Here is a 26,715-nt window from a genome sequence, read left to right as displayed (position 1 = left end):
GATAAAATAATTTTAATTTTTTATTTACATATGTCATACAGAGACGCATTGACGTACGAGGCCGGTTACGTTTAAAATAGTTGCTCCCACCCTGTTCGAATCTGTTATATGTATGTTTGACAAAGTTTTTTTGTGCGTCAAATTCAATTCAAATTATAAACTATCGTGAACTGTTGACTAATTCGGTAATTGCAAACAGTTCAACTAATTCTTCCTTTTTTCAAATATGTTTCGTATATATAAATACACGTATAGTTAATTTTAGATGTACCAAAGATCTGCAAGAAAGATATTTCATTTGACAGGTCTCAAAGAGGAAGCTTGAAATTATATAACTAAAATTTTCTTTGTACTTCAGTGATTCTTCCAAGGCTTTTTCAATTAACAACAAAGGTAATAAAATACGATTGCAAAAGAGAAGGAGAGGGGAACACTTAATTTTGTTTTTGAAATACGAAGACATACTACGGTCATCCACAAATACTTTGAGCAGCACATGGATATTTGCGGCGTTTTCTTTAATTAAGAACAAAATATAGATATATAAGTATTATATTCAAATTTTTAACGCGATATTACAAACGTATAATCTATAAAAATAGCGATCAACTCATTACACATATATATATTCATACTTGTACATATAATCAAATTTTTTTCTATTTTTCTCTTTTATCTTTTTTATTGCTTTATACATTGTATGGCCATAACAAATTTATCAACGTTAAATAAGTGCTAACGTCAGACACAAAAACAATAATTATTAAGCGCTTCTTATTTAAATAACAAAAGGAGGAATTCCGAATTAAAAAATCAATCAATCAAACAATAGTTATAATTTTTATGTTCCATGATTTCAAAGAATAAATCAATAAAAATGATGTATTTCATATAGGTATACACTTACAAACAATGATATTTGTAAGAAATTTTAGAAATTATCGATAACTGTTATAAAAATAATTCACAAACTAATTTGCCGTAATTATGATATCAAATTTTTTTAGAATTTCAACATAAATTTTGTATATTCACTAATTTATAACAATTATATGGTTAAATCAATTTTATAATATATCACTTTTAGTGGTTTTCCATAAAAAATGAGGAAAAAGTGCTTATATGTCCTACTCTATTTCTACAGTCCATTTGATTACAAAACTTCTACACTCTTTTAAGTAAAAAAACTTATTTCTAGAAACCTATTTCTGTAAAAGAAAATTTTTACTCATCCACCCTTTTTCTAAAAGTTACAGCCTCTTAAAATCTTAAAAATGCCATTTATTGGCTACTTTTGTAATGGAACTACAAACACTTTTTAACATCTACCAGTAACACTTTTTAACATACTTCAAACATCTACCGCGGTACAGCATACGATAGTAATAAGTAAGCAAGCCATTGCAAACTTTTTGATAAGTAAACAAGGTAACGGTACTCGTAAATGACATGCCACCAAAAAAAATATAATTATTTATCTTAACTCTCACACCTCACCATCAAATTCAACGTTTCTCTCTAATTTTTTTTTCTCATTCCAAATATATGCAATAATTTAATATTTTAATATACTAGTGAAAGTAATTTAAATAGCCAATAGATTATTCAATAAAAAAAAACAATATTTTGAGTTATTCAAAGAAAAGTGCTACTTCAAAAGCCATTGGTTTGATCCGAATTAACTTTTATGTTTACATGTATACGTATATGCGTATAATAGAAATAATTAAATTATTACAAACCTAAAACAGATCTTACTCCTAAAGTTCCTCTTGATATTGAAAGCATCATAGCGAAAAGTGATACACCAGTTGTCGCGAATACAAAATCTGATTTTGTTTTTTGTTGAAATTTTCCAAAAAAACGACTCCATAATGGTTTTAGAATTGAAAATATTATGAATACTGAAAAAGCAATTAAATCCCATATGAGCGTTGACCAAGTTCTTGCCATCTAAAAAAAGAAATTAATTTTAAATATTATTATTATTGAAACTGTTTGATACTATAAGAAATTTTAATAATTAAATTTGAAATTTTCCACAATTAAATCAAAAATATTTTAATAACATTTAGGTATGAGAAGTACTCGTACAAATATTATTTAAGTAAGTGATGAAAACCAATTAAATAATTTTAAAAATTATTTGGCTCACGTATTATTATAATTACTTATAATTTACATTAATCTATTTTAAAATTATTCAATTTTATTTTTCAAGAGTAGCATGTAGTTTATTATTAAAATGAACAAAAGTATAAATGTGTTATCCGATTGCCCGAAATGAATAACACTATGCTAAATTTAAAATTAACCCGCAATTGATATAAAAAATTAATAATAATTTAATATTTTCCATTATAAACAGTTATTAACGAATTTACGTAATGAAAACATTTTAGCACATTTCTGGTTTAATATTTTATCTACATACATGTATATGGTTGTATATAAAATTTTAATGTTAAAAGTAAACACAGAGCATGTTTGCAAATTCATAATCAAATAAATACATTTTTCTTAAAGTGCACTTACAAAGCAAACAAATATGATTTATTTTATAAGCAACTATGGAAAATAAATCACTAAACTGCAAAGTAACTGTTAATGTGAAAATGTGCAATAAAATCTATAAAATTTAGTATTCTTCTAAAATTCAGGCCGGGAAAATTTTTAATGTTTTTATTAGTATAGTAGTTCAGGCTTACATTCCCTAACGAAGATGCCCACAATATAATTATATGTATGTACAATATGTAATTTTTAGGCGACTATATGAATTTAAAATTTTTCCGTATTTTATTAATTATAATGAACTAAAATTTCCACTATTATGGCAAATAATGCAAATCAACTATTATGTAACATATTAAGTATTTATATTTCACATTTTATAAAACACAATAAGGGTTTTGATTTAATTGTGCATCGATATAAACTTATATATAAAAAAATTAAAACCTTACTTAAACAACCTAATGCAAAATTTAAATGAGAAATTAAAAAATTACAGTTGATTGCAAAAGTTAACTGGTTTAAAAAATGCTAATTGGTTCCTTTCCAAATATTTACTGTAACTATTTTAATTATGTACTAGGGTTTAGATAGAATATATTTTTAATCTGGGATGAAATATCCGTACATATTTTTTACACATCAAACAATAACAATATGTGTCATAAATTTGCACAAATGCTCAAATGTGACGATTTTCTATCTCTGTTGCTAGATATTTCAACTATACCGTGAAGTCCCTTAAAATTCAATATTTACTTATTCTAACTTTTGAAAATTTGTGATACCAGTTTACACTATGGTAGAGTTTTTCGTTTTAAAATATATAAAAGAGTTTAATATTATCAGCATTTGAAATAATAATTAAGCAGTAATTAAGGTATCTGTCAAATTCTTTCTGAAGAAGCAAGAATAATTAAAAAGAGCAACTTATAGCACAAATTATAGAGCAACTTATAGGGGACAGATTAAAATGAAAGCCTACCACTTTAACATTTAACACACAATTGACATTTAACATTTTATGAAATCGTCATTTAAATGCACTCACGCGTTAAAATTGTCAAAAATCCCACTAATAAAATTCTATTAATTTTCATTAATTTAAGACAGCAAAAATTAAAAACAATACTTCTAAATCAATAAAGTTTAATATTGTGTAGGTACACTAAATATTTAAATGAGTTATTGAATAAAGTGAATTAAAATTTTAATATTAAATGACAATCTGCTGGCAACTCACCGTTCCGTTCCCTTACAAAAAAAAATAAATTTGGGTTAAACAAAATAATGGCTTGTAATGTAGCACTTTTCCGATTTAGTATGTACTACATTAAAAATTATTTTCATTCATATACGAATATATTTCAAAGATTGCGTAGCTTTAGGCTGGGCAATGTATGTAATATATGATATAAAACAAAAACAAAAAATAATAGAGGCACGTAACATATTGCTCGAATTTAAGAGTTAATTGTGTGAGTTAAGAAAAATAATTATATTTTTTAATTCAAATTTCGAGAAGCGATAATTTGAGAGGAAATTTGAATTTTAATTTGAAAAACTTTTCTTTTAACAAAATAAACTATTTGTTAGTGTTTAAAAGTTGCTGAAATTTCAAACTCCTACAACCTGCAGTCTAGAAAAAAATGACATCAAAAATTTGAAAAAAAACTAATTAACGGTAAATTTAAACGGCTCTTTTTATTTTTGTAGAGTTTAAATATGGTATGCCGTAGTAAAAGAAGCTAGCCACTACTCTTCTGAGTTTGTAGATTTTAATAAATGTTTCTGGTTTTGCTACAATAATCAATTAAAAAATAGCATTCTTAGAACTGTGAGGACCTATAACTTTTAGACAGGGAGAGATAGGTAAAAATTTTTTCTACGGAAATAGGTTTCTTGTTTTTATGTACATATGAAGTTTTAGGTTTCAAGGGTTTAAAAATTTTGTTAACATGTCCATTGACGGACGGACACAAAGACGGACGCGTGGACAGAGTGAAACTAATAAGTTTTTAGCACTTTTTTTCGAAAAAGTGCTAAAAACCATAATATGCGAGAACAAAATAAACAAAATAGTATTGTTATATTGTCTGTAAGCATAAATCGAAAAATGCTATTCATACATATAACCAATGTATGTATATACAATTATATTCATAATAAATGTAAATATAAAGTGCTTACTATATTGTTAATCTAAACAACAAATTTAAAATTATAATGAATGAAATGCCTATATTTAGAAAATTCATTTAAAATTACGTATTTTAATGGACATTGACTTTGCAAATCAAAAAAGTGTCAACACAACAATATACTTAATAACCGTTAATGATATATGATAATTATTTAGACATACATTTATGTAAATATATGTATATATTTCAAATAATTTGTTTATCATTGCAAAAATTATTTATTATAGCTAATAAGTTATTAAATTTCCGCAAAATAAGTAAATTTTTAATTTAATATAATAGGAAAAATGTTTATAATGTGCTTATGTCTTCTTTTTCAAAAATTTACGGTATTATCTTCTCAAGACATGTATGCGTACACATGTAGCATGCGCGCATATAAAACACTTCTTAATTTAAATATTCCACAAATTGTTTTTAATTTTTAGTATTTATTGTCAACTAAAGTTCAGAACTTTTAGGCCTCAGCAAAAATATACAATTTTTAGTCACCTACTGCTCCCCTCTGAAAAGACAAGTTATAGAAGTCTGAGAATTTAACAGTTTGTTTTGGATAAATTAATTACTAAAACCTATATAAATTGAGAATAATAAATTTAAGATAAAGTTTCTTTTTAAAAGAAATATCGCTCAGAAGAAATATGCCACTTTTCAATTAATTGGTCGCCCAATTTACTCATTTATTATTTGAAAAGTGTAATTTTGATTTTGTTATTCAAAAAATTTTTTTTATTTGCTAGAACTTATTGTTTACAAATAATATTTACGATATTTTTGAAAACAATTAATAAACTTTAAACCAAAATATTTTCTAGTTGGGTTGTCATATGCAAGAACGAATGAAAAAAAAATTCAATTGTATTAGTAATCTAACTAAATAAATATTTGCATATGTATGCACAAATTTATTCCAAAAACACCAAAGGTATTAGCTACTCTAATTTTTTGTCACCATTAAAAATGTTGTCCGTAAACAAAGAAAACAATGACCAATAGAAGTATTTGAATTTAAGCATTTTATTCTTGAAAAAACAGTTTTTTTGCTAAAAGTGTTTATTTTTGCATATGCGTATAATACAAATAATATTCAATTCGCTATAATTATAGCAACATAATATAGATATATGCATATATTTAGTTTCCGAATTATTTGTATTAAGTATTTCATCTGTGCATTATCGCAATTAGATATGCATACATACATTAGTCTCATATTAATGCTAATCAGTAATATAAAATGCAATTTGTATTTTATCATCATTATAAACATTTATAATTGTTACAGTTGAAATAATTTATTTAGATAAAGTGTTAAAAACAATAGCAATTTTAATCAAGGTAACGATCTTGACTAAAAAAAAAAATAATTATATACAGAATATTTTGATGTTTCTGCATTGTAAGTTGTATGACATAACCAACTTCATTTTTCGGATGTTTACTATTTTAGTATAACAATATTTAATTGTAAAAAATGAAATTTATTTTTTAGATCGGTAAAAACTTATTGACATAACGCTAATTTTTGCTTTGAACTTTTTGCGTTGAATTCCGGTGACAAATCAAACTTTATATCCCAAAATGTAAAAAACAAGACTTTGTTTGTGTTTGAAAATGCAGTCTTGTTGTTGATTCATATACGGTTGGAAGGCGGTTTCAAAACTTTGTTTTTGAAAACACGGAATACTATCAGCTTTCGGGAAGGAAACTAGTTTGATAATTATGGAAATTTTATAAATACATTTAATTTTTTTCTACTTTTACAAATTCATTAACTATTCCATAAGCAACATATTAACTTGAAATGCTCTACATCACAGATTAATTTTGATATTGTTTCTCCAATAGAGCCAAATGTGTAACATGAAGAATACGTACGTTATTTCCACCTATGTACACGTTTACTCTTGAAAAGTTTTAAAAAAATTAGTAAGTAACTAATTATTTATGCTAAAGATTTCTAGAAGTCAACATGCTTAATTTTTTTTTCATACACTTTTAAAGCGGTAAATTAAAAAATTTTATAGTGATAAGAATGATTATTTAAATTTTACGCAAATTTTCAAACTAAATTACGCCCATTACTTTAAATAAATTTTAATTGACTGTGAAAATACAGTGATTACCATAATTATTAAACAGCCTACTATTTAGAATTTTTTTTAATTAATATATCATTTGTATTTCTTATGTTTTGCAATAGAATATGATACACATTTAAAATTATTTGAAAATTTAAAACAAAACTAATATTTTAAACAAATAATTGATTATTTTATCAATTAATTACGGTCTTGTTCCAAGACCACATAATATCTAGCTGTAATTTTAATTACAATTTCTACAATTTCGCAGTCAAAATATAATAATTTAGCTACAGTGTCTAATTTAACATTAGTGCAAATAATTTTGGAATTTACTGTACTGTACTCATTTTTAAAAAATTTACATAACGATAAACGAAATAAAATAAAAGTTAAATATGATAAAGAAAATAAAGAATTTTAAGCATTAAAATTTTAAAAAGTTACACTCGATAATTACATGGTATCAAAGAACCAAAAAGAAAAAATTCGATATTATCGACACTTTTTAGATTTCCAGAGTAATATTTACAAATTTCTAATATGCAATTTACTATAATTATGGCCTAAAAATGACAAAAATTGGTCAAAATATTTTTTTCCATATTAAGCCTCAATAAAAGTACATAGTTTCTGAAATTGAATTAAGAGAAGGCGTAATGGAACTGGACAAGATATCAAGGAATGAAAACGAGGATCCGGAAAAATTCTTCAAAAGGCCGGTTGGATAAGCCGTCTGTTAACGTACTCTCAATGAAAACCTGATGAGCACCGATTAGTGCTAATTAATGTGAGATAAACCCGTCGCATCGGCTCAACCAATTAACGTATCAATAAAAAATAATATAATTTTACAAAAACGGAGATAAAACGGAGATCCCCTATATAATTTGTTATCGCGCCGCGATGACAAAAAATTCTATTAAATTCTACTTGAAATTTCGCCTAATATACCAGTTTTTCATATACAGTAAATTTATAAAAGTTCAACTTGTGGTCATAACAAGTTAACAATGAGCATTAAAATTACATTATTATGTACTACAGCCTTGAGAAATCTTCCTTTTTACGTCAGTTGAGCGAGTTTATTTGAGTTTAAACCGCAATACAGTCTTACGAAATGCTATTGCTAAACAACAATCTAACTTACAATGCTTTATTTTGGTTTTTAAAAATACAACAAACAAATATTGTTTTAATTAATTTATTGTATTTTTTTTTTTCTATCAAATTTACATAATAATAATTTTTAATTACAAAGTGTTACAATATCAATTAATTAAGTTTTATAAATTGGTTTCATAAAAAATGTGTATATATATATATATATATATATATATATATATTTTTAAATATTGACTGTATAGATAGATAGATTTTGATTTATAAGTATTTTTTCTTATAATAGTATTTCACTCTAATTTATTCATTTTTCAAACAGCTTCTATAGCTACTCGTAAGTACATACATGAGGGATCGTTGAATATTTCTTTGGACTACTTAAATATTATTAATTATGCTTAGATTTCAATAAAATAGTTATAAAAAAAAACTTGAGATAAATTTTAATCATCCATAGGAACTATTGATCTTTTCCCTTGTGTTATATAATAAATTTAATAAAAATAACAATATAAGTATATTAAGCTTGTTTCTTATAATGCACACAATAAAAAAAAATATAAATATTTTTATAATTAATTAAACAAAGTTGGGTGTAACCAATGGCTGGTAAAGTAGCACTTTTCCCTTCAACAAGTTAAAATGCTGCTGTTAAAAACAATAATATCATTTAAAATGTTACTTTCACTAATATACCAAAATATTTCAAATAATTACATACATTTAGGATGAAAAAATTAAGAAAGGTGTTGACGTAATGGTCTAATTCAATGGTGAGTTAAGGTGAATAATTTTATTTTTTGATGGCTTGGGATTTATCTTTAGCTTTCTATATTAACACATTGTTGACCGGGTGTTTTTTATAAGAACTAACGCAGTTGTCCGGCGATTTTTGGGAAAAATTGAAAATTCTCAACACTTTTTTTACGTAATATATTTATAAGGAACTTTGCACACATTGTATTAAATTACATGTTTTAATGTTTTTTAAGAGTATGATAGGCTTCGTTATCGAAAGACGTCATATGACGTTCCCGGTCAACAATGTGTTAATACTGGAAAAGTTTGCAGTTTCGGAAATATAAGGGGTTGAAAATTCAAATTTTACTTTCGAGAATAACTTGAGAGGGGATGAAAATGGAAAAAACCTTTCTTCTAAAAAAATTTTACCATTTTTATGCTCAACTATACTATGCCACGGCAGAAGAAGGCAGTCACTACTTTTATACGTTTCCAGAAGGTTTCTATATGGTCCGTTACAATAAATAGTCAAAAAAATGACATTTTTAAGATTTTGAGGGGCCATAACTTTTAGAGAGGAGAAAAAATTTTCTTGCACAGAAATAAGTTTTTATTAAAGATCTGTTTACATATAAAATTTCAGTTTTATATCTTAAACGGCGTGGAAATTTTGTAAACAGACACACAGAAAGACGGGCAGACTGAAAAGCATTTTTTTTTCAAATTTTTTTCGAAGAATGTAAAAAAAAAGAAGAAAACAAAACAAAAACCTAAGTAGATGATAGGTGTAATGTAAGACTTAATAAATAAATTTAAATATTTTGTATATATATGTACCTTTTCAAATTTTAAATTTTCGTGATGACCGACCCTTCTATATATGTATGATTGAAAATTAGCTTTTACAATTAATTATAAAAGACACAATATTAATCCGTTGAGGAATTCTTGTTAAATTTATTATAAGATTTACTATAGTTATACAAAACAAAAATATCACCAAATTTTAATAACAAATTACAAATTACAAATTTTTGTTATGTTAGTGATTTTATTAAAAATATGTATATATATATAATTTCGCTTTATATTATGTGTATATAAAAACAATTAATGAAAAACAATTTAATACACCAATTCAATACTTCAAGGTCTTTAAATGTCAAGTTTAAAAAAGATTAGTTCTACATATATATTTATATAAAAATATGGAATTTTAATTATTATTGTTATTATTATAATTTACAGAATATTATTATTATTAATAATATGTCAATATTAATTAATTATATATGTGGATATAATAGGTAATATTAAAGTAATACGAGTATAGTAAATTTTTTTTCAACATATTTTATATGCGTATTCCATTTCATTTTTTATATATTTATGTACATATATACATTTAATGTACATGATATTAATTTAATAAATTTGGAAATTAAATTAATTAAATTTTAGGTATAGTAAGTATAATAGAATTAAGTTTGCTATGATATAGAGTTAAATTAATTATAGTTCAATCTATTAGAATTGTATTTTTTTCAAAATTTGTAAAGTTTATTTTTACTTTTATTCAAACTTGCAAAGTATAAGAGTTAGCTCATTGTCGAATTGCTCTGCAGATCAAATTCATATACAGAAGTTCATAAATTCACTGCAAGTTATTGTACTTTAGTTACATTTGAATTGTAATTTAAATATTATAATTCACGATATGTATTTTAAATTATATATGTATTCTAATTATAATAGTAATTGCTAGGAAAGTGACAAAATTAACAAGTCATTTATTAAAAATTTTTTATATTGTGCTACATTAAATAATTATTTTATATAAAATCCTTTAATAGTAGCTTATATGCAATTAATTCTTCTACTTTTCATTAATCAAAATTTACGAATTTTTTTTTATATATTAATTTTTTTTCTATTTGTAAAATTTGTCACCAAATTTATTTTATTGATTGTACGTGTAATATAGTTCATTAAATTTAAATTATATTCTGATTTAATTCATATTTATTAATTTTAAACACAAACCTATAAATTTCACTATAAATTTTTCATAAAAACATAGAAATTAAAAATTTAAATTTAAATATTATCAAAAATTCAAACTATTTACATACATATGTATATAGCACAACTTTTTTTCTTCTTTTAAATATATTTTAAAATAAAATAAAAACAAAATTATAATTATTACAACATTAATTTAATATTTATACCGGTTAAACTAAACGACCGGTGATCTATACGGGTCCAATAAAACTAAAGTAAAATGTTTGACTGATCAATATATTTAAAAACAAAACAAACAAAGTCAATTTAATTAAAAAAAGGAAAACGAAAGAAAAAATGAAAAAACCAAAATAAAATAACAGTTTTTATACAAGCTGATTTCAAAATAAAAATTTATTTGAGCTTCTATAGAATTCTTTTTCAGACATGTACATAATATCAAATATTTACATATGTATATTCATTACATGTATGTATATGTAAATACAAAAGTTTTTTTACAACGCTGTACTATACTCTTATGATTGTTTCGAATTCTCTGACATAAAATTGCAGACTAAATAATTCAGCAATTTAAACTCGTAAGATTAAGTGCATTTAAGTATTATTTTGGTACATTTTTGAAATCATTGTCTGTAAAATTTTGTTGTATATCAAGTAATTAAGATATTTACGGAATAACATAAGAAACTTAATAAATACATTATAGTAAAATTTTAATTTAAAAATAAATCAGTTAATTAAAATTTAATAAATTTAAATATTAATCGAAAAATGTAATTGAAATTTTGTTGAAATTTAGTAAATTTTATATAAGTATGTATGTAAGTATCTACATTTTTTTTTACCTTTTTCACTTCTAGTGAGCAGCATAGGGCTAGCGCCCCATCATGCCCTAGTTTTATTGCGTCATAGAGTTTTAATTAGAGATAGGTGACTAGTCTGTCGTAGCTTTTTCATTATATTAAATATTTAAGTTTATTAATATCTTACTGTTTATGTTTCTTAGTTTTAATATCGAATATTATGAATATATATGAAAATTATTTGTATAATATTTAAAATATTGTGTACTAAATTATCCCTAGAAGAAATAACGTTAAATAACTTTAACGAGCTGCCTGAAGGATTTGGAATATGCAAATGACATCGCTCGGCTATCCCACCCGCATTTAGACATGCAAGCAATTGAATGAGCTGCATATAAAAGCAGCAGCGGTCAGTCTGAAAATAAATACAAGAAAAACCACGTCACTCCGAACCAACGGAGCAAACACTACCCCCCCGTCCTAAATACAACCGCTATACAAGATGTTGAACAATTCAACTACCTCGGCATTTGGCAGATTACGGACCATATAGAAGTCCTCACATTTTTTCAGGAATACAAAGCTGAGATTCAACACATGTGTTAAGTAATATATAACACATGTTAAAAATATTCAACACATGTGTGAAGTCGGTCCTGTTGTATGGCTTCGAAACATAGCTAGTGAAAAATTAATACACAAATAAAATGCAGGTATTCATAAATAGGAGCCTAAGGATCATCTGCCGTGTTTTCTGGCCCAGGCCAGAATACCAGGCCAGTTATAATATTAAATACAATTTTTATAATGACCTGACCGGGGTTTGAACCCCGGTAGATGTACATAATATTTAGAAATAATTAAAAATCAATTTTCTTCTTAAATAATAGCATTTTGGCGGTGATCATAATAATAATAATATAATATTAATTCTTTATTTCAATCTTTTTAAAACTATTATAAAATATAATTTAAGAAATACAAAAAAATTTTGTCCACAGAACAAGTGGCGATAGATCAACAAAATTTAAGAAACTATTTACAATTTTAAATTCATAATGAAGTATTGAAATATTGGTGGAAAAAAAATTATATAAATTGACTTAAAAAATAAATACAAATGCATATATTAAATTAAATAATACTTTATTACTTTAAGCTACTTTAAATGCAATAAAAAATATAAATCTTCAAAAAATATAAGAATAGAGACGCATACATAGCAAGTTATTGCAATACATTATCAATCAGGTGGCAATATCTTTAGTTTGAGCGATTTAGAATTTAAATTTTTCAACCAGTCCCCAATGAATATCACAAAATGTGGAAGAATGACATTTATGGTAGTTATTAGGAACAACAGTCAACAACTAGCAACCTAGCATTAATTCTTAAATAAACTTGAAAAACTTTAATTGATATACAATCAAACAATTAGCCAATTTACACTTTTACAATATACTATAGATTTTAGAATATGATCGTAAAGAAAAAAACACAAAATATCAACAACTAATATCCTTAGAGAAAAACTTACCTCGCTTCCACAATGTTTATTTTGTAGTAAGCGACTTAAAGCAAAAAAAAAATAAATTTATTGATAGTCATATTACAAATAATTTTATGTTAATAATTTACATATTTAATTTTACTAAATAAAGCTACATGTTTGATTAAAAATATTTATTAAGATGCAGCAAGTGTTTCGAAAGCAAATATGTACTGCAAATAACGCGATATAAAAATATTAACAATTTACAAAAGTTTTTTTTGGCATTTTTTAAAAGATTAACACCTGCATATTTAGATTAAAATAAGCATAAAAATGATTATGATCAAAATAGTCGGTTGATTACGATGATCGATACGCAGACGCTTAATAAAAAATTTTATACTTTAAGACTTTACAAAATAATAGTACTAATATAAAATTAACAAACAATTTTACGATATTAATTAAAAAACTCTCGTATATTTATGACATGAGAATGCTTGTTTAAAAAAATGGAATCATTCTTTCAGTTGGTAATTCATTAAGAAGAGAAATGATAAAAACTATAATAATTCAAAATGGGCAGTATTCATGACATTCATTTTGCAAATAAAACTTAAAATTATCAATGTCACATGATCCAAGTTAAAAACCAAAAAATAGTTTAGTTAAAAATTTTTGTAGATGCAACTAAAATTTTCATACGCAAACAAGTTTTTTGTGTTTGCATTTAATTTGCATTTCGTTTTATATTGTTTCTTGTACATTAAAATATCTAAAATTATTTTGGATTTACTTCATTTACTGGAACAAAACAAAAGCTCTTCTACCACAATAGATACTCACATAGTTAAATGTAAATTATTTAAAAAAATTATAAAGAATAGAACAGCCAAAAACAAATTATTTGACAATAATTATTTATGACGTCTAAAAAAGTGCAAAATTATGATCCAAAATGCAAAATGTAAGCAATGCGTTATTACGTACAAGCAACAAAACTGTTTTAGAAGTATTGCTGGTATGTGCTTTAATTGTAAAAACTTTACAATTACGTTCCCAAAATGGATGTCAGGGTAAACAAATTACAATAACAAGTTCGTTTTGAATTCGGCCACATGAAACTGAATAGGTAAGCTAATAAACTAATAAAATTTTTCATAAAATCCAAAAAAATATTATCACGAAACACAGCTCTTGGTCGAAACTAAAAAAAGGATATATTTCTTGTAGCGATTATGATTATCTATTTTTTTGATACTTAATTTTGTAACAGTGTTATTCTGTAGGTGTAATTAATGTACACAATATATTAAAACGCTCTTAATACTCATTGGTAATGTGGGACGCAATTTTTTGTATTCTATAACTAAAAATAAAATTAAATGTCGTCATTGGCATTTAAAACAATTATAAACTTATTTTGTTATTATTATTAAAAAAGAAAATTATTTTACATTTCTTAAGATCGTGAAAATTAACAATATTTCAAATAAAAATTATTGAAACTTATTTCGAAATTTACGTACATTACGTATGTACATATATTTGTTTAGCTTTAACCGTCTCAAAATTTTCCATCTCGTCACATCAGAACAAAACTTTGGTAAATAGATTAATTTTGATTATGACGATAATTAAAAGTGCCTAAATATAAAATTTCATATGAATTTAAAATCATTTACGTATTAATTAACCAGTTTTTTAATCAACCCGGTTTTAAAGAGTTTTTTTAGTCTTTTATTAATTTTTTTTTGAAAATTATTTATTTAATTAAATAAAAATATTTTTATATTGATCAAATGTTCAGATAGAATATAAGAAATATACCAGTGCCTTTCTATATTTTTCGAACACAAAATTAGCATTATTAAAAAAATGTATATTATTAAAATATAGTTACTTAATATTCGGCAAAAATATTTTAAAATTATATGAACAACGCAAAAGCAACACGCGTAACAGTTGTAGTCTTTTAATACAAATGGGACCATCATAATACGACCGATGTACGTATGTTATTAAAAGCAAACGGATTTGAGAAATGAACATGTTTTATAAACATTCAAAAGAATTGAAACATGTTTTCTAAAATTTAGGTTATAATCAAGTTAGAAAACAACTTTTAATATACAATATCAATTATATCAAATATTCAATATGAATTCCATGTAAATGATTATTTTATGAAGTTTTAAATTTACTGTTAATCAGTAGAATAATATATAGACTCTATAAGTATCATGAGCATAATATTTCCGAAAAATAATAAATTTAGGGAGTACCTAAAGAAAACTTTAGATCCGCCATCAAATTAACATTTAAAATTATATTAAAAAGAACATTTAGATCCGCCTTCAAATTTTAAATCGGAAAACATTTGAAAATTGTAGCTGATTTTGCAAAAGACATTATTTTTGTTTAATAGAAAGCGAGCTAAGGATACAATTAAAATAAAAATTGAATTTTATAAAAAAAAAAAACACATTTTATTAAATTTATTTTAAACTCAATTTCACCATTAAAACTTTATAAATTATTTATATTGCCTCATCACTTGAAAAATAGTAAACAAAGACATTTATTAGCCGAAAGAATTACAAAATTGCACTTACATACTTATACTTAACGATCAGTTAGTATTATTTACCAAAGAATTCTATCCAGAAACATTTAAATAAGAATAGTATAAATTATATACTTAAATTTGCAATGTTCTTGTAATAATCTTGAATAAATTTCAAAAATTTAACTATCATATATGTACATACATTTTATTTTTTATATAAATCTCTATAAGAAAAAAGTATGAATGCCTTGGGTTAGTCCAGTCGGTTTTAAAATCACGTTTAGCAGTTGTTATTTCCTATTTATACAATACTTGTTCTTCTTAGGCCGGAAGTGTTTAACATTTTCTACAGTTTTGCGTGATTATAAGAAAATAAGGTTATTTGAAGTTCAAACCGTAGTGAACCGAAAAGTACTTTACTTCAAAACTTTGTTATTTTTGTGTTTTACAAGGAGACTTACCCGATGAAGAAATTTAAGAAATTACATTATTTTAATAGTATTTAATTTTAAAGATTTAAATGTTATGTTAAAAAATACTGACATACTTAGAAAGAAAATAATGACTTATTTTTTATTACATTGTTTCATGCCAACACAAAAACAAGCATTTTGACTTCAAAATTTTAAAATAATACGATAATAATAGATAATTTAGGTTATGTATCGTAAAACAAAATGATGCATTTTATCGAAAGATACTTTTTTGGAAAAAGTAAATTTCCTAAATAAACAGAAAAAGAGTGCAATTGTATAACTATTTAACTTTTTTACGTTAGGATTTCATCACAAATTCCACATATAAGAAAAACTTACATAACTGCATATATCCTTTTGTTTTTTAAATAAGGATCATGAATTCCCAGTTTTCTTCTCCCTCTCTCCTTTTCTTTAAAATATTGACTGAATGTGAAAAAATTGCTTTTAGACCATAGCCGGCTAAAAAATCGATATTTTACATAAAATTTTAAGCTACAAGCGTGAATAACAAAACTTACTTGAAGTTTATTCATTTATTTTATCATTTTCATCAAAAATATTCAGTAATGATATAAAATCACAAGAGAAACACTGATTTATTACACTAATCATTTATTAATACACCATATAAACATTAATTTAAAAATCAAAACATTTATAATTTTATTTTGTTTCATAGTTTATAAACATTTTCGATTTAATTACCGCAAATTCTCTGCAACATTTTTTGATAACTGAACCAAATGTTGCCATTAGGATTTTTCGCGTTTTTAGATAAGCTGCCGTTCTTTAAAAAATATCCGACATTTGAATTTGTATTGTGAAACGTTAAATGTCATCGTGACTCTTAATATAAATGATATTGTGAATTCAAAAAAGTAGAACTCATAACTTTAACTCTAGCATTAAATAGTAAAATTACTAGGTCGATTCACAAGGTCGCATTGAATTTTATCTTATTTAACTAGAAAAAAATAATAAGCTTTGTCTCCTGAGCGTGTTTTTTTTTAACCACGGCCTCGGAGCTGATTTTGTATTAAAATTTAACTGTGTAAAAGAAGGTTCACAAATTTTAATAGTTTTATTTTCATTCGATCATTTAGCAAAATTAAGAAAATATGTATAAATATCATATGTACACATTGACCTTAAAAAAGTTACCTATAATTGTTGTAAGTGCATTAATAAATGAGACTATTACGAGTATAATACTATTGTGATAGAATTTTCAAAATCCCAGATATGTGGAAAATCTTAAAAACAAATTAAAAATCTTTTTTACGAAGTTAGTTTATCTTCAAAATCTAAATTCACACTTAAGAATCACAAATCAAATACAGACGAAAATGATAATTGAAATTACTTTACAATTTTTTCATATCACATCTAACTGAAATACAAAAATGCGAAGTACAAAAAAACAGAAATACAAAAAAATGCGGAAAGAACTCGAAAATATATAAAAAAAAGTTATGGTTAAAATTTTGAGTTGAAATTTGAACTTTTGATATGTTGCTCAAAAAAAAACATATGGAATTTTACAAATAAATTCACAAAAAAAGCATGGTCCAGGCCTTGATTTTATGTTATATCAGATTTCACAAACAATTTCCAATTTTTTTAGCAATCAGAACATTCACATCTGAATAATCTGAATCATAATTTGTCTGCCTTTGATTCTTTTATTTTTTATATTATTTTTCTTATAAGTGAAAACAAAAATCAAATTTTTTTAAAATAGATTAAGTGTGCAAATGAAAGTAAAACATTAACACAAAATATTACACTTTGACATAAGGAATTGTATGACTACATTTAGAAATATATATATCGCCACGTGAACTAGTAATATAAGACGCAACGCGTGCATATTGTATTTTAATCAAACAGTTATTTTATTAGTGCTGCCATTTTTCAAAATGCCGTCTGCCGTCAACCATTTTTTAATTCTCAAATTCTCATTCAGTTCAGTTCTTATTAGTCGGCTGTTGGTGAAAGTATATTTATTTTTTGCTGTGTTTTAAGTTATTGTGTTGATAACCGGTTAAATAAAATTGTATGATTTTTTTTTTATAATTATCATCAGTTCTCAATACTGAAGAACTTCCATTTATTTCATTTGAAAATTTGTATTTGTTAATAATAATAAAGTTATAATTACAGCGAAAAATTAGCATTTCTGAATATTAATATCATCTCACAAAGTTCTAATTATTTTAGCTGGAAAATATTTTCTAATATCCTTGAATACAATTAAAATCATTTAAATTAATTTCCTGCCGGGGGTAATGTTCATAATTTCAATAGTTGGTGCAAACAACAAAATTACAAAAAAAAATTCTTGTACTCTTGTTAATTATTGGTATTTAAACCATTTTTTTAAACTATGTTATTAATTGTAACTATCAAAACTTAAATTTTTTTTTCTAAATAATATGGAATTAATATAACATTAATATAAAGTTGAAAAATAAATTCTATAAGACCATAACTCTTGCGAGTTTATTTGAATTACATTGTATTTCATAATTTTTTTTTTTTGAGCAATATTTTAAAATAATTATTTTAGAAATTAAGATTATGGATTTTTAAAAAAATAATTGACTTTATATTATACCAAATTAGGTATAATTAATTTGTTTAATCAGCAATAACCTCAAGTACAAATTTAAGGAGCCGGTATATTTCCTTAAAACTGAAACAAATTTTTTAACAGAAAGAAAGTATAAAAAAAAAAAATTAAAAAAAAAGAAGGAAAATAAAAGTCATAGAATGAATTTCTCAGCATTTGGTGGGCCGTTTTCCGGTATACACCAGTTTGCAGCAAAATTTGGTCATGATAATCAAACACCCGGTGCATTTTCAACACCCAGTTTGAATGGTACTGTCGGAATACAGGATAATCACACACAACGCTATCAAACAAATGGAAATCATTTTAATCAAAATTCGACTTCCGGTAAGAAAGTTTATCATATATTTTTGTAATTTTAGCAAAAAAAATTTTTTTTTTTTTAAATATGAAAGGCTTTTTTAGGGGAAGTTTTATACACTCGACCTTACAACCTAAAATAATTTACGTATACATGGAAACGTATACAAAAAAAAATGTTTTTGCCTCTAATGGCGTTTATATCGATTTTTAGTTCTTTCCTCATATAATCATCAACCCTAACATATCATATTCATGTATACACAGTTCTTTCCTATGCCTTCACACCAAAATAAGAAAACAGGCACGGAACAAGCTAGAGGACTAATGCGAAAGCAAAAAAATTCTTTACACAGTTCACTTTAAATTTCATCCTCTTTCCTTACAAACTATGTACCTATATGCTTATTGGTACTTTTTTTTTTTTATTTATGTACATATATAAGTTTTTCGTATGCATGTAAAAATGTATATATTCACATAATTATATATATATATAAATACATACATATGCATAAATAAAAATTCTACTTTATTTGTTTATTCATATATTATATTTATATATATATATATATATAACATATCAGGATATATATACATAAATATAAATGTTTTATATATTGTATTTAACTTAATATATAAGTATATATATATATATAAATATAACTATACTTATATATATATATATATATGAAAATTGCGTATACAAAGGTGTATGCGTGAAGAATTTTAAGTATAAAACATGTCGTCTTTTGTCCTTATATACAAAGCTCCATCTAAATAAGAATATAAAACTTGATTTTTAAAAATTGGAAATTTAAATAAGTAGGTACAGGATTCCGCAATATGGTTATTCTAAAAAAGTTAAAAAATTTAAATTCAAAAGATTTAAATTGGAAATTCGTTTGATTGATTTGATGCTTTAAATAACTTATTTATAAAATTATTAATCTCCTTTGAATTTATGTTTTTAATTTAAGGTAATAAGAGAAATAGCTCTAGTTGTGTCAAGAATTTTTAGCTACGTTTTCAGCTACTTATAATATAAGATCAAATTTATATTTATTCCCCTATTCATATTTTGCAATTAATTGAAACTTAAAAATTCGTTTCAAATATTCATGCAGCGGCAAATAGGTAGTATACTGTCACCTTTGAACTAAGAGAGTTTTGGAAAAAAAAAACACTATTTCGTTATTTCTTTTTCGTTTTTTTTTCTTTTTGCCGCGGCCATTTGATTTGTTCACTTTAGATAACATGTGCATAATATATCAAAAATAATTTACTGCCGACAAAAATTCTCATACCCCCCAAATCTTAAATAGTATTACCGTTTTTGTTTCAAAGAAAAAGTTAGAAAAAAACAATTTTTTTTCATTTATAAAATTATTTTTAATAAAATCATTAATTTGTACAATATTAAAGGAAGTATATGCTTTTCAGATATTTTGAATTCTTGAGAATAAAAATAAAAATATATTTTATAAAATTAAATGTAATATACTAAAACAATATTGTATTACGACATTTTATTTCGGGTTTATATTATGGAATGCTACGTCTTTGAAAAACAAAAACGGTAATATCGTATTCAAGGACTTGTGTTTTTGAAGCTATATATACGATTTTATTATATTTATTATGCTTACATATTATGTAAAAATTGTATATAAAATGTATACACACAAATTTAAAAATTTCCTTATATGTATTCATACTTACATACATTTTACATATATTTTCTAAACAATGATGTATGCATATAAAAATGTTATGTATAGTACCTCGATTAATTTAAGCTTTTATTTTCTTTCATATGTTAAAATTTTCTTATATATTAAATTAAAAAGCTCTCATATTACATAGGATATCCTTCAATATGTAATAAAAATTTCATCCTTAACAATTCAATTTTTTTAAACATTTAAAACACAAATATAAAATGTTCATTTATACATTTTATCTACATATGTACTTATATATTTTGTTGTTAAAATGTTACAAGAAATAAAAATCTTTCATTTTAAAATCAAGTGGTAATATTTTTTACAGGATTCTCCAATTTTATAATATCGTTACATTTTTGTTTATATTTCTCACAAAAAAAAAAAATTATTTTGCAATTCCCGGCTACATATCCTTGACTAAGCTTTTGTATTTTTTATCAATATTTATTCTCAAATTCCATCGATTGTGAAAACTGGTTAAATGCAAAATATATTATTAAATCATAGTACAATTAATCTTCTGTAAGAAAGTTTTAAGAACTTTTATTAATTAAATTTTGTCTAAAAGTATTAAAAATTGTATAAAGGAATTTTTTAAGAATTAAATATTTGACAATTCAGTAACGGAGATTACATTATTTACGAACTAATTAAGAAAATTTCCCCTGAAATTGATCCCTCACTTTAGATGAAATTTAAAATAATTTTAAAATAATTGTGAAGAAAACGAATTTTGATTTTATAACAATCTAACAAATTTTTGTTTGCCCAAAATTAGGTAAACTGGCTGTTAATCAGTTTTATTTTTTTATCATATTGCTTTTATTATATACCATACAAGTACCTATGTACAATAGAAATCTTCCTATTATATTTATTATAGAGAATGTGGTTTGATGTATATTTTTTATACACATTTTTGTTATACCTACACGTAATATTACTTTTAGTTGATTTTATTAATCATATGGAATTGCCACGAAAAGTTTCCCTTTAAATTTCATTGTATAAATTGGTATATAGGATTTTTATCTTTGTTGCAGTTAAACTTAATATTTAATATTTTAAAAAATTTTAAATTTAAATATTTTTTAAAAAATTTAATTAAAAAAAAAAATTTAAGTGGTTAACGCTATGCAGTACGGCCAAAATTTATCGATTCCTTATTCACAACCACAGCCGGATTTGAATTTCCTCAATACGAATATAGAGCATAAGCCGAAAATTCATCCAAAATTGGAAAGAGATCGGGAAGAAGGTAAAAAAAAATTCACATTCTTTCCTAATAAGCATTTCTTTTTTTTGCTTCTACATTAAATATATTTATTGTTTTTTATATATTTTAAATATTATTGTATATGTTTCCATTTTATTTGAAATTTTTTCTTGACTTATTGTTTAATATTTTGTTTTTATACGTTATTTATTTGTGTATAAAAAAATTATATAAAAATTAAGCAAAAATTTAAAAATCCTTTTTTTGCACGAATTTTTTTTTTAATATATTTCATTTTAAAACGATATGATGGTGTCTATATATGAATACACACATAAGTATATAAGTTCAGTGGTTCAACTTACTGACAACAGCCGATTTTTTTTATAATATATTCCTCTAATAAATGAATGTCCTTGTATCTATTTTTGTCCATGTTAAAAAGGAAAAAAAAACTTTTTTAAGCTTTTTAAAAAATTTCAGAACATTTTCCTGCAAAAACTTACACGAACCTTTTGTAATTAAAGATCAATCTTTTGATTTAAAATAATATTTTAATTTTATTAAACAAATTAAAATATACGAGAATCTATTTAAATATTTTAGGTTTTATATATTTAATAAATAAGATTGTAAAACCGGAAAAATGAAAGAGCTTTGATGGTCTTATACAAAATTGACATTAGAACAAAGTAAAAAAGATATGTATACACCTTAATATAAATAAGCTTCCTGATATAAAACTCATCTGTTGTATATTTAAATCAACACATTCTATTACAAAACAATTAAGAATAATTTTTGTAAAAATAATTGATATACAAAAAGTTTGTATATGTATATATAAGCATATCTATATATTTTTGGGAAATGATTTTTGATAATAATTCTGCCGGTTGCATTCATTTGATTGGCCTATAAATTTCGTGCAAAAATTAACCTTATTAACATATGATTATTACTTAATAAGAAATTCTCATTATAAATAATCATATTCGTGGTTCTTTTGTTTATGTAAATTCTATATTATATAATGTACGAAATGTATGGAAAAAATTTTAGTATTTGTATTTCTCGAAAATTCTTAAATAGAATTATTTACCAATAAAATTTATAATCATGTATGTTTCTCAACATCCGATTATCCGATGATAAATATTTTAAAAATTTAGAGTGCATATTTAGGATATCATACCAAATAATCATTAACATACTTTAAAGCAGTAAAAATATGAAATTTGCTTAAAAAATCACATGTATTTGAATTAACTGGGATTAAGTTAACACTAAAAACATTTTGCGTTAATTTTTTTTATTTATTTTTATTTTTATTTGTTTTTAAATTAAATATTCTCTTACTTTTTTTTTTACCATTTCAGTTGATTTTTTTGAATTTTTTTTATTCGTGTCTTGATTTGCCTTAAACTCATTATTGCCGAGATCAATTCAATTTTAAACATTAAGTTATAGCATTATTAACTTTGTTACTTAAAATTTATAGTTATTAATCAACAAATTCTTCAAAATGTAAATCAATCTTGGCAAACCTTAGCTAATTCAGCAAACACTGTTGACTATTCATCTCATTTGCTGTCTGCTACGCTACCAATTTCAATTCAACATTTTCTTAAATATTCAGAAACAATAAAAAAAGAATCAACAGGTATTGCTAGTTCACAAATTCAATCGCCAAATATAAATTTAGGCAATTTGGACCAATCGAGTTCAGGTTTCAATATAAAAACTGATATCTTTAAAAATGGCACAAATTTGGCTGGTATAGGTTTAAGTAATGTCCAACATCAACAACAACAGCAACAACAACAACATCAGCACCAATTATCTCAACCCCAACAACAGTCACAGCAAGAACAACAACAGCAACATCAACATAACAATCATCCAGCTGTCACAAATAATGAAACATTAAATGACATGAATGGTTTGGAACCTGTACAAAATAATGGACAACATATACCTAATGTTCCAGAATCGACTACAACTAATACCAATACAACTACTACTCCAAGTGGTCGAGGAACTGGTACAAAGAAAACTAAAAAGAAGAAAATTCCGAAAGAAAAGAAACCAAGACCTAAACCTGGAGAGATTCGTGAAACTAAGGCTTTGGACGGATCAACTTTATTTTGTTGTCCAGAATGTCAGATGGCTTATCCTGACAGAAGTTTGATAGAACAGCATGTAATATCGCATGCCGTAGAACGTAGATTTGTATGTGATGTATGCAATGCTGCATTAAAACGTAAAGACCACTTAACAAGACATAAATTGTCTCATATTCCAGACAGACCACACGTATGCAATGTGAGTAAATAAAAAAAATGTTTTTTTTAATGCATATAAGAAAAAATTTTAAATTTACAGATTTGCTTGAAATCCTTCAAAAGAAAGGAGCAACTGACACTTCATATTGTAATACATTCTGGAGAGAAAAAACATGTCTGTCAGGAATGTGGAAAAGGTAACAAATTTACAAAATAAAAATTTAATTCAAAATTACTTAACTTACTTAATGTACTTAATATTCAATGGATTAATCAAATATTATTATATTCTTATTCTCACATTTTCAAACGAGAATAAGTGGTTAACAAAAAGAACTCAATCCTCCTTGCGTATACCAATTGTTTTTCACCAAGTATTTGAACTATTTTCAAGTATATGTACATTTTTTACTGCTTTATTCAAAGCACGGGACAAATAAAATGAAATTATTTGTTTAAAAAAAATTTTACTTTATATCTTTAAATTTTTTTTAACATCAACGTTTTTAAATACTTTTCAGGTTTCTATCGCAAAGATCATTTGCGTAAACATACACGTTCTCATATTGCGAGACGTGTCAAATCTGAAGTATCTGCATCTGGTAATCCAAACAATACTAATTCGCAGGTTGCTGCAGATGGACAATTACAGGCCTCCTGAAGTTCGTATAAGGATTTCTGGTAAGCTATATTACATTTCATCCAAGGCGTCTAAAAAATAGATAAATTTTGCAAAATATCTTAATATTTTGAAAAATTTATCTAAATTTAGATTTGAAAAGTAATAAAGCTCATCAGGAATCCTTAGGATACAACTGACTACGACAAAATGAAAAAAACATATTTTGTTTTTAATTTATTTTCATTTATACTCTTTAAAAAATATTAATTAATTTTATTAATTAGACAATTTAGATTTAAAAAAAAAATATTTAAGTTTTCTAAAAAAAAAATTTCTTTTTTTTATGAGTTCAAAATTGAAGGTTTTATTAAAAACCAAGGAAGGAGCTTATGTAGTATATTATGAACTCTGCAATTTGGATTTTAGTTAATGTTAACAAAAATTCCTTTAATAGTTTTGTGGATTGTACAATGTTAAATTTTTAAAATTTATAATCAGTTCATATCTGTTAATTTAACAATTTTTATTAAACGTAAACAGAAAGAATTAGAAATAGAATTCAGATTTCATCAGTTAAAATTAAGTGCAATCTATAAGTATTATTGTAATTATAAAACATCTTAGTATACAACCGCATTTAAACGATAACTTGTATAACTGCTACACAATGTTTGCAATTTAATCTTACATCATTTTTATTGGGAAATTAATTTTATTTAGAATAAAGAATAACTAGAATTTCTTATTTTGTATAAATAACTTTCAGCAAATCCATTATTTTTCGTTCAAAAAAAAAAGAAAGTGAAGAATTTTTAATATTCTCAATTACTAAAAAAATTATTTTCATTCAATATCTTATTGATAATTTCGTGATTATAAAAAATAACTCAACGAACTTATTACAGAAACTTTTTTTACAAAAATGTAAAAACTTGAAGCTTATAAAAAAAACGAAATGATCATTCATCATGTTAAAATATATTTGATTAATAGTAAACAAATTTCAAATTTATATTTTAATAAAAATATTCATACTGTAATTTTAGATTTTCTTTAATAAATAATTATTAGCATTAAATCAGCTTCATGTGGAGTTAAAAATATTGTGAAAAAAAATATTTAAATTAATCTAACATACATTAATTATTATAACATTGTTGTATAAAATATTAGGCTTTAGGAGAATGTCTTTTGTAACAGAAAAAAAAAATGATTGCAAAGCAAGCCTATATGGACACAATGCGGATAAATTGAAATCTGTACTTCATTTTAAATTAACACGATGTTAAAACATTAAAGTTTGAAAATTTTTTCAAAAAAAAAATAACATAATTCTTTATCTGTAAAACGCATAGATGTTATTATGAAGTAATTAATTAAGAATCCAAACAAACACACACAAAAAAAGACAAAAAACAAAAAAGAAAATTTTCAGTTTTAGATATAATTGCTTTTTATATAATTTTTAGGTCGCTGTGATCAAATTTTTATATTTGTTTAAAAAAATATTTTTTTTTCTATTTGATTATTTTAAGTGATAAAAAAAAATAAAAAACAGAATATTTTAAGTATAAAGTAATCCTAAGATTCAAAATTATATTCACAAATAATTTTTGACAATATTATAATACTTGTATTCAAAAATATACTGATACCTGATATGAGTAATACCGTGAAATTTTGAATTGAATTTACTTTTTATTTTTCTCTTAATATTTAATTGATTCATATTAAAAATAGAAATTTAAAAAATATAAAATTAATTGTATTAACTTTAGCTAGTTTGATAATTTTAAATCAAATTAGAACTACATTATGTCACTAAATGCCATAAATTATAAAAATTTAATCGATGTAATGATCATAAATTGAATCGTCATTAAAGCGGTGCAAT

At 24.0% G+C, this 26,715-nt stretch overlaps 2 protein-coding genes across 6 annotated transcripts in view; one reads left to right on the top strand and one right to left on the bottom strand.

The window, feature by feature from the left end:
- LOC129614239 (sodium-coupled monocarboxylate transporter 1) overlaps positions 1-26,715 on the bottom strand; it is a 46,324-nt gene that overhangs the window by 6,315 nt on the left and 13,294 nt on the right. The window contains exons 1-4 of one of the 5 annotated variants that reach the window (XM_055528723.1): positions 16,558-16,685; positions 16,376-16,498; positions 13,037-13,070; positions 1,743-1,953 (exon numbers count right to left, since the gene is read on the bottom strand). In XM_055528723.1, coding sequence (XP_055384698.1) covers positions 1,743-1,953 — 211 coding nt within the window. In that variant the 5' untranslated portion in view covers positions 13,037-13,070; positions 16,376-16,498; positions 16,558-16,685. Of the gene's footprint in view, positions 1-28; positions 243-1,742; positions 1,954-9,502; positions 9,635-13,036; positions 13,071-16,375; positions 16,499-16,557; positions 16,686-26,715 lie in introns of those variants that run through there. The other 4 variants (XM_055528722.1, XM_055528725.1, XM_055528724.1 and 1 more) reach the window with 4 other exon arrangements.
- Positions 18,686-25,649, top strand: LOC129614241 (zinc finger protein 567). Its single transcript, XM_055528727.1, has 5 exons — positions 18,686-18,998; positions 21,822-21,956; positions 23,416-24,239; positions 24,300-24,396; positions 24,721-25,649. Exons 1-5 carry the CDS (start codon positions 18,812-18,814, stop codon positions 24,858-24,860), a joined length of 1,383 nt encoding a protein of 460 aa, XP_055384702.1. The 5' UTR covers positions 18,686-18,811; the 3' UTR covers positions 24,861-25,649.

Source organism: Condylostylus longicornis, unplaced genomic scaffold (genome assembly GCF_029603195.1).
Source record: "Condylostylus longicornis isolate FDR11 unplaced genomic scaffold, ASM2960319v2 ptg000107l, whole genome shotgun sequence".
Lineage (NCBI taxonomy): Eukaryota > Metazoa > Arthropoda > Insecta > Diptera > Dolichopodidae > Condylostylus > Condylostylus longicornis.
Note: the sequence above shows the minus strand (reverse complement) of the source record. Positions and strands in the feature narration are given on the sequence as shown.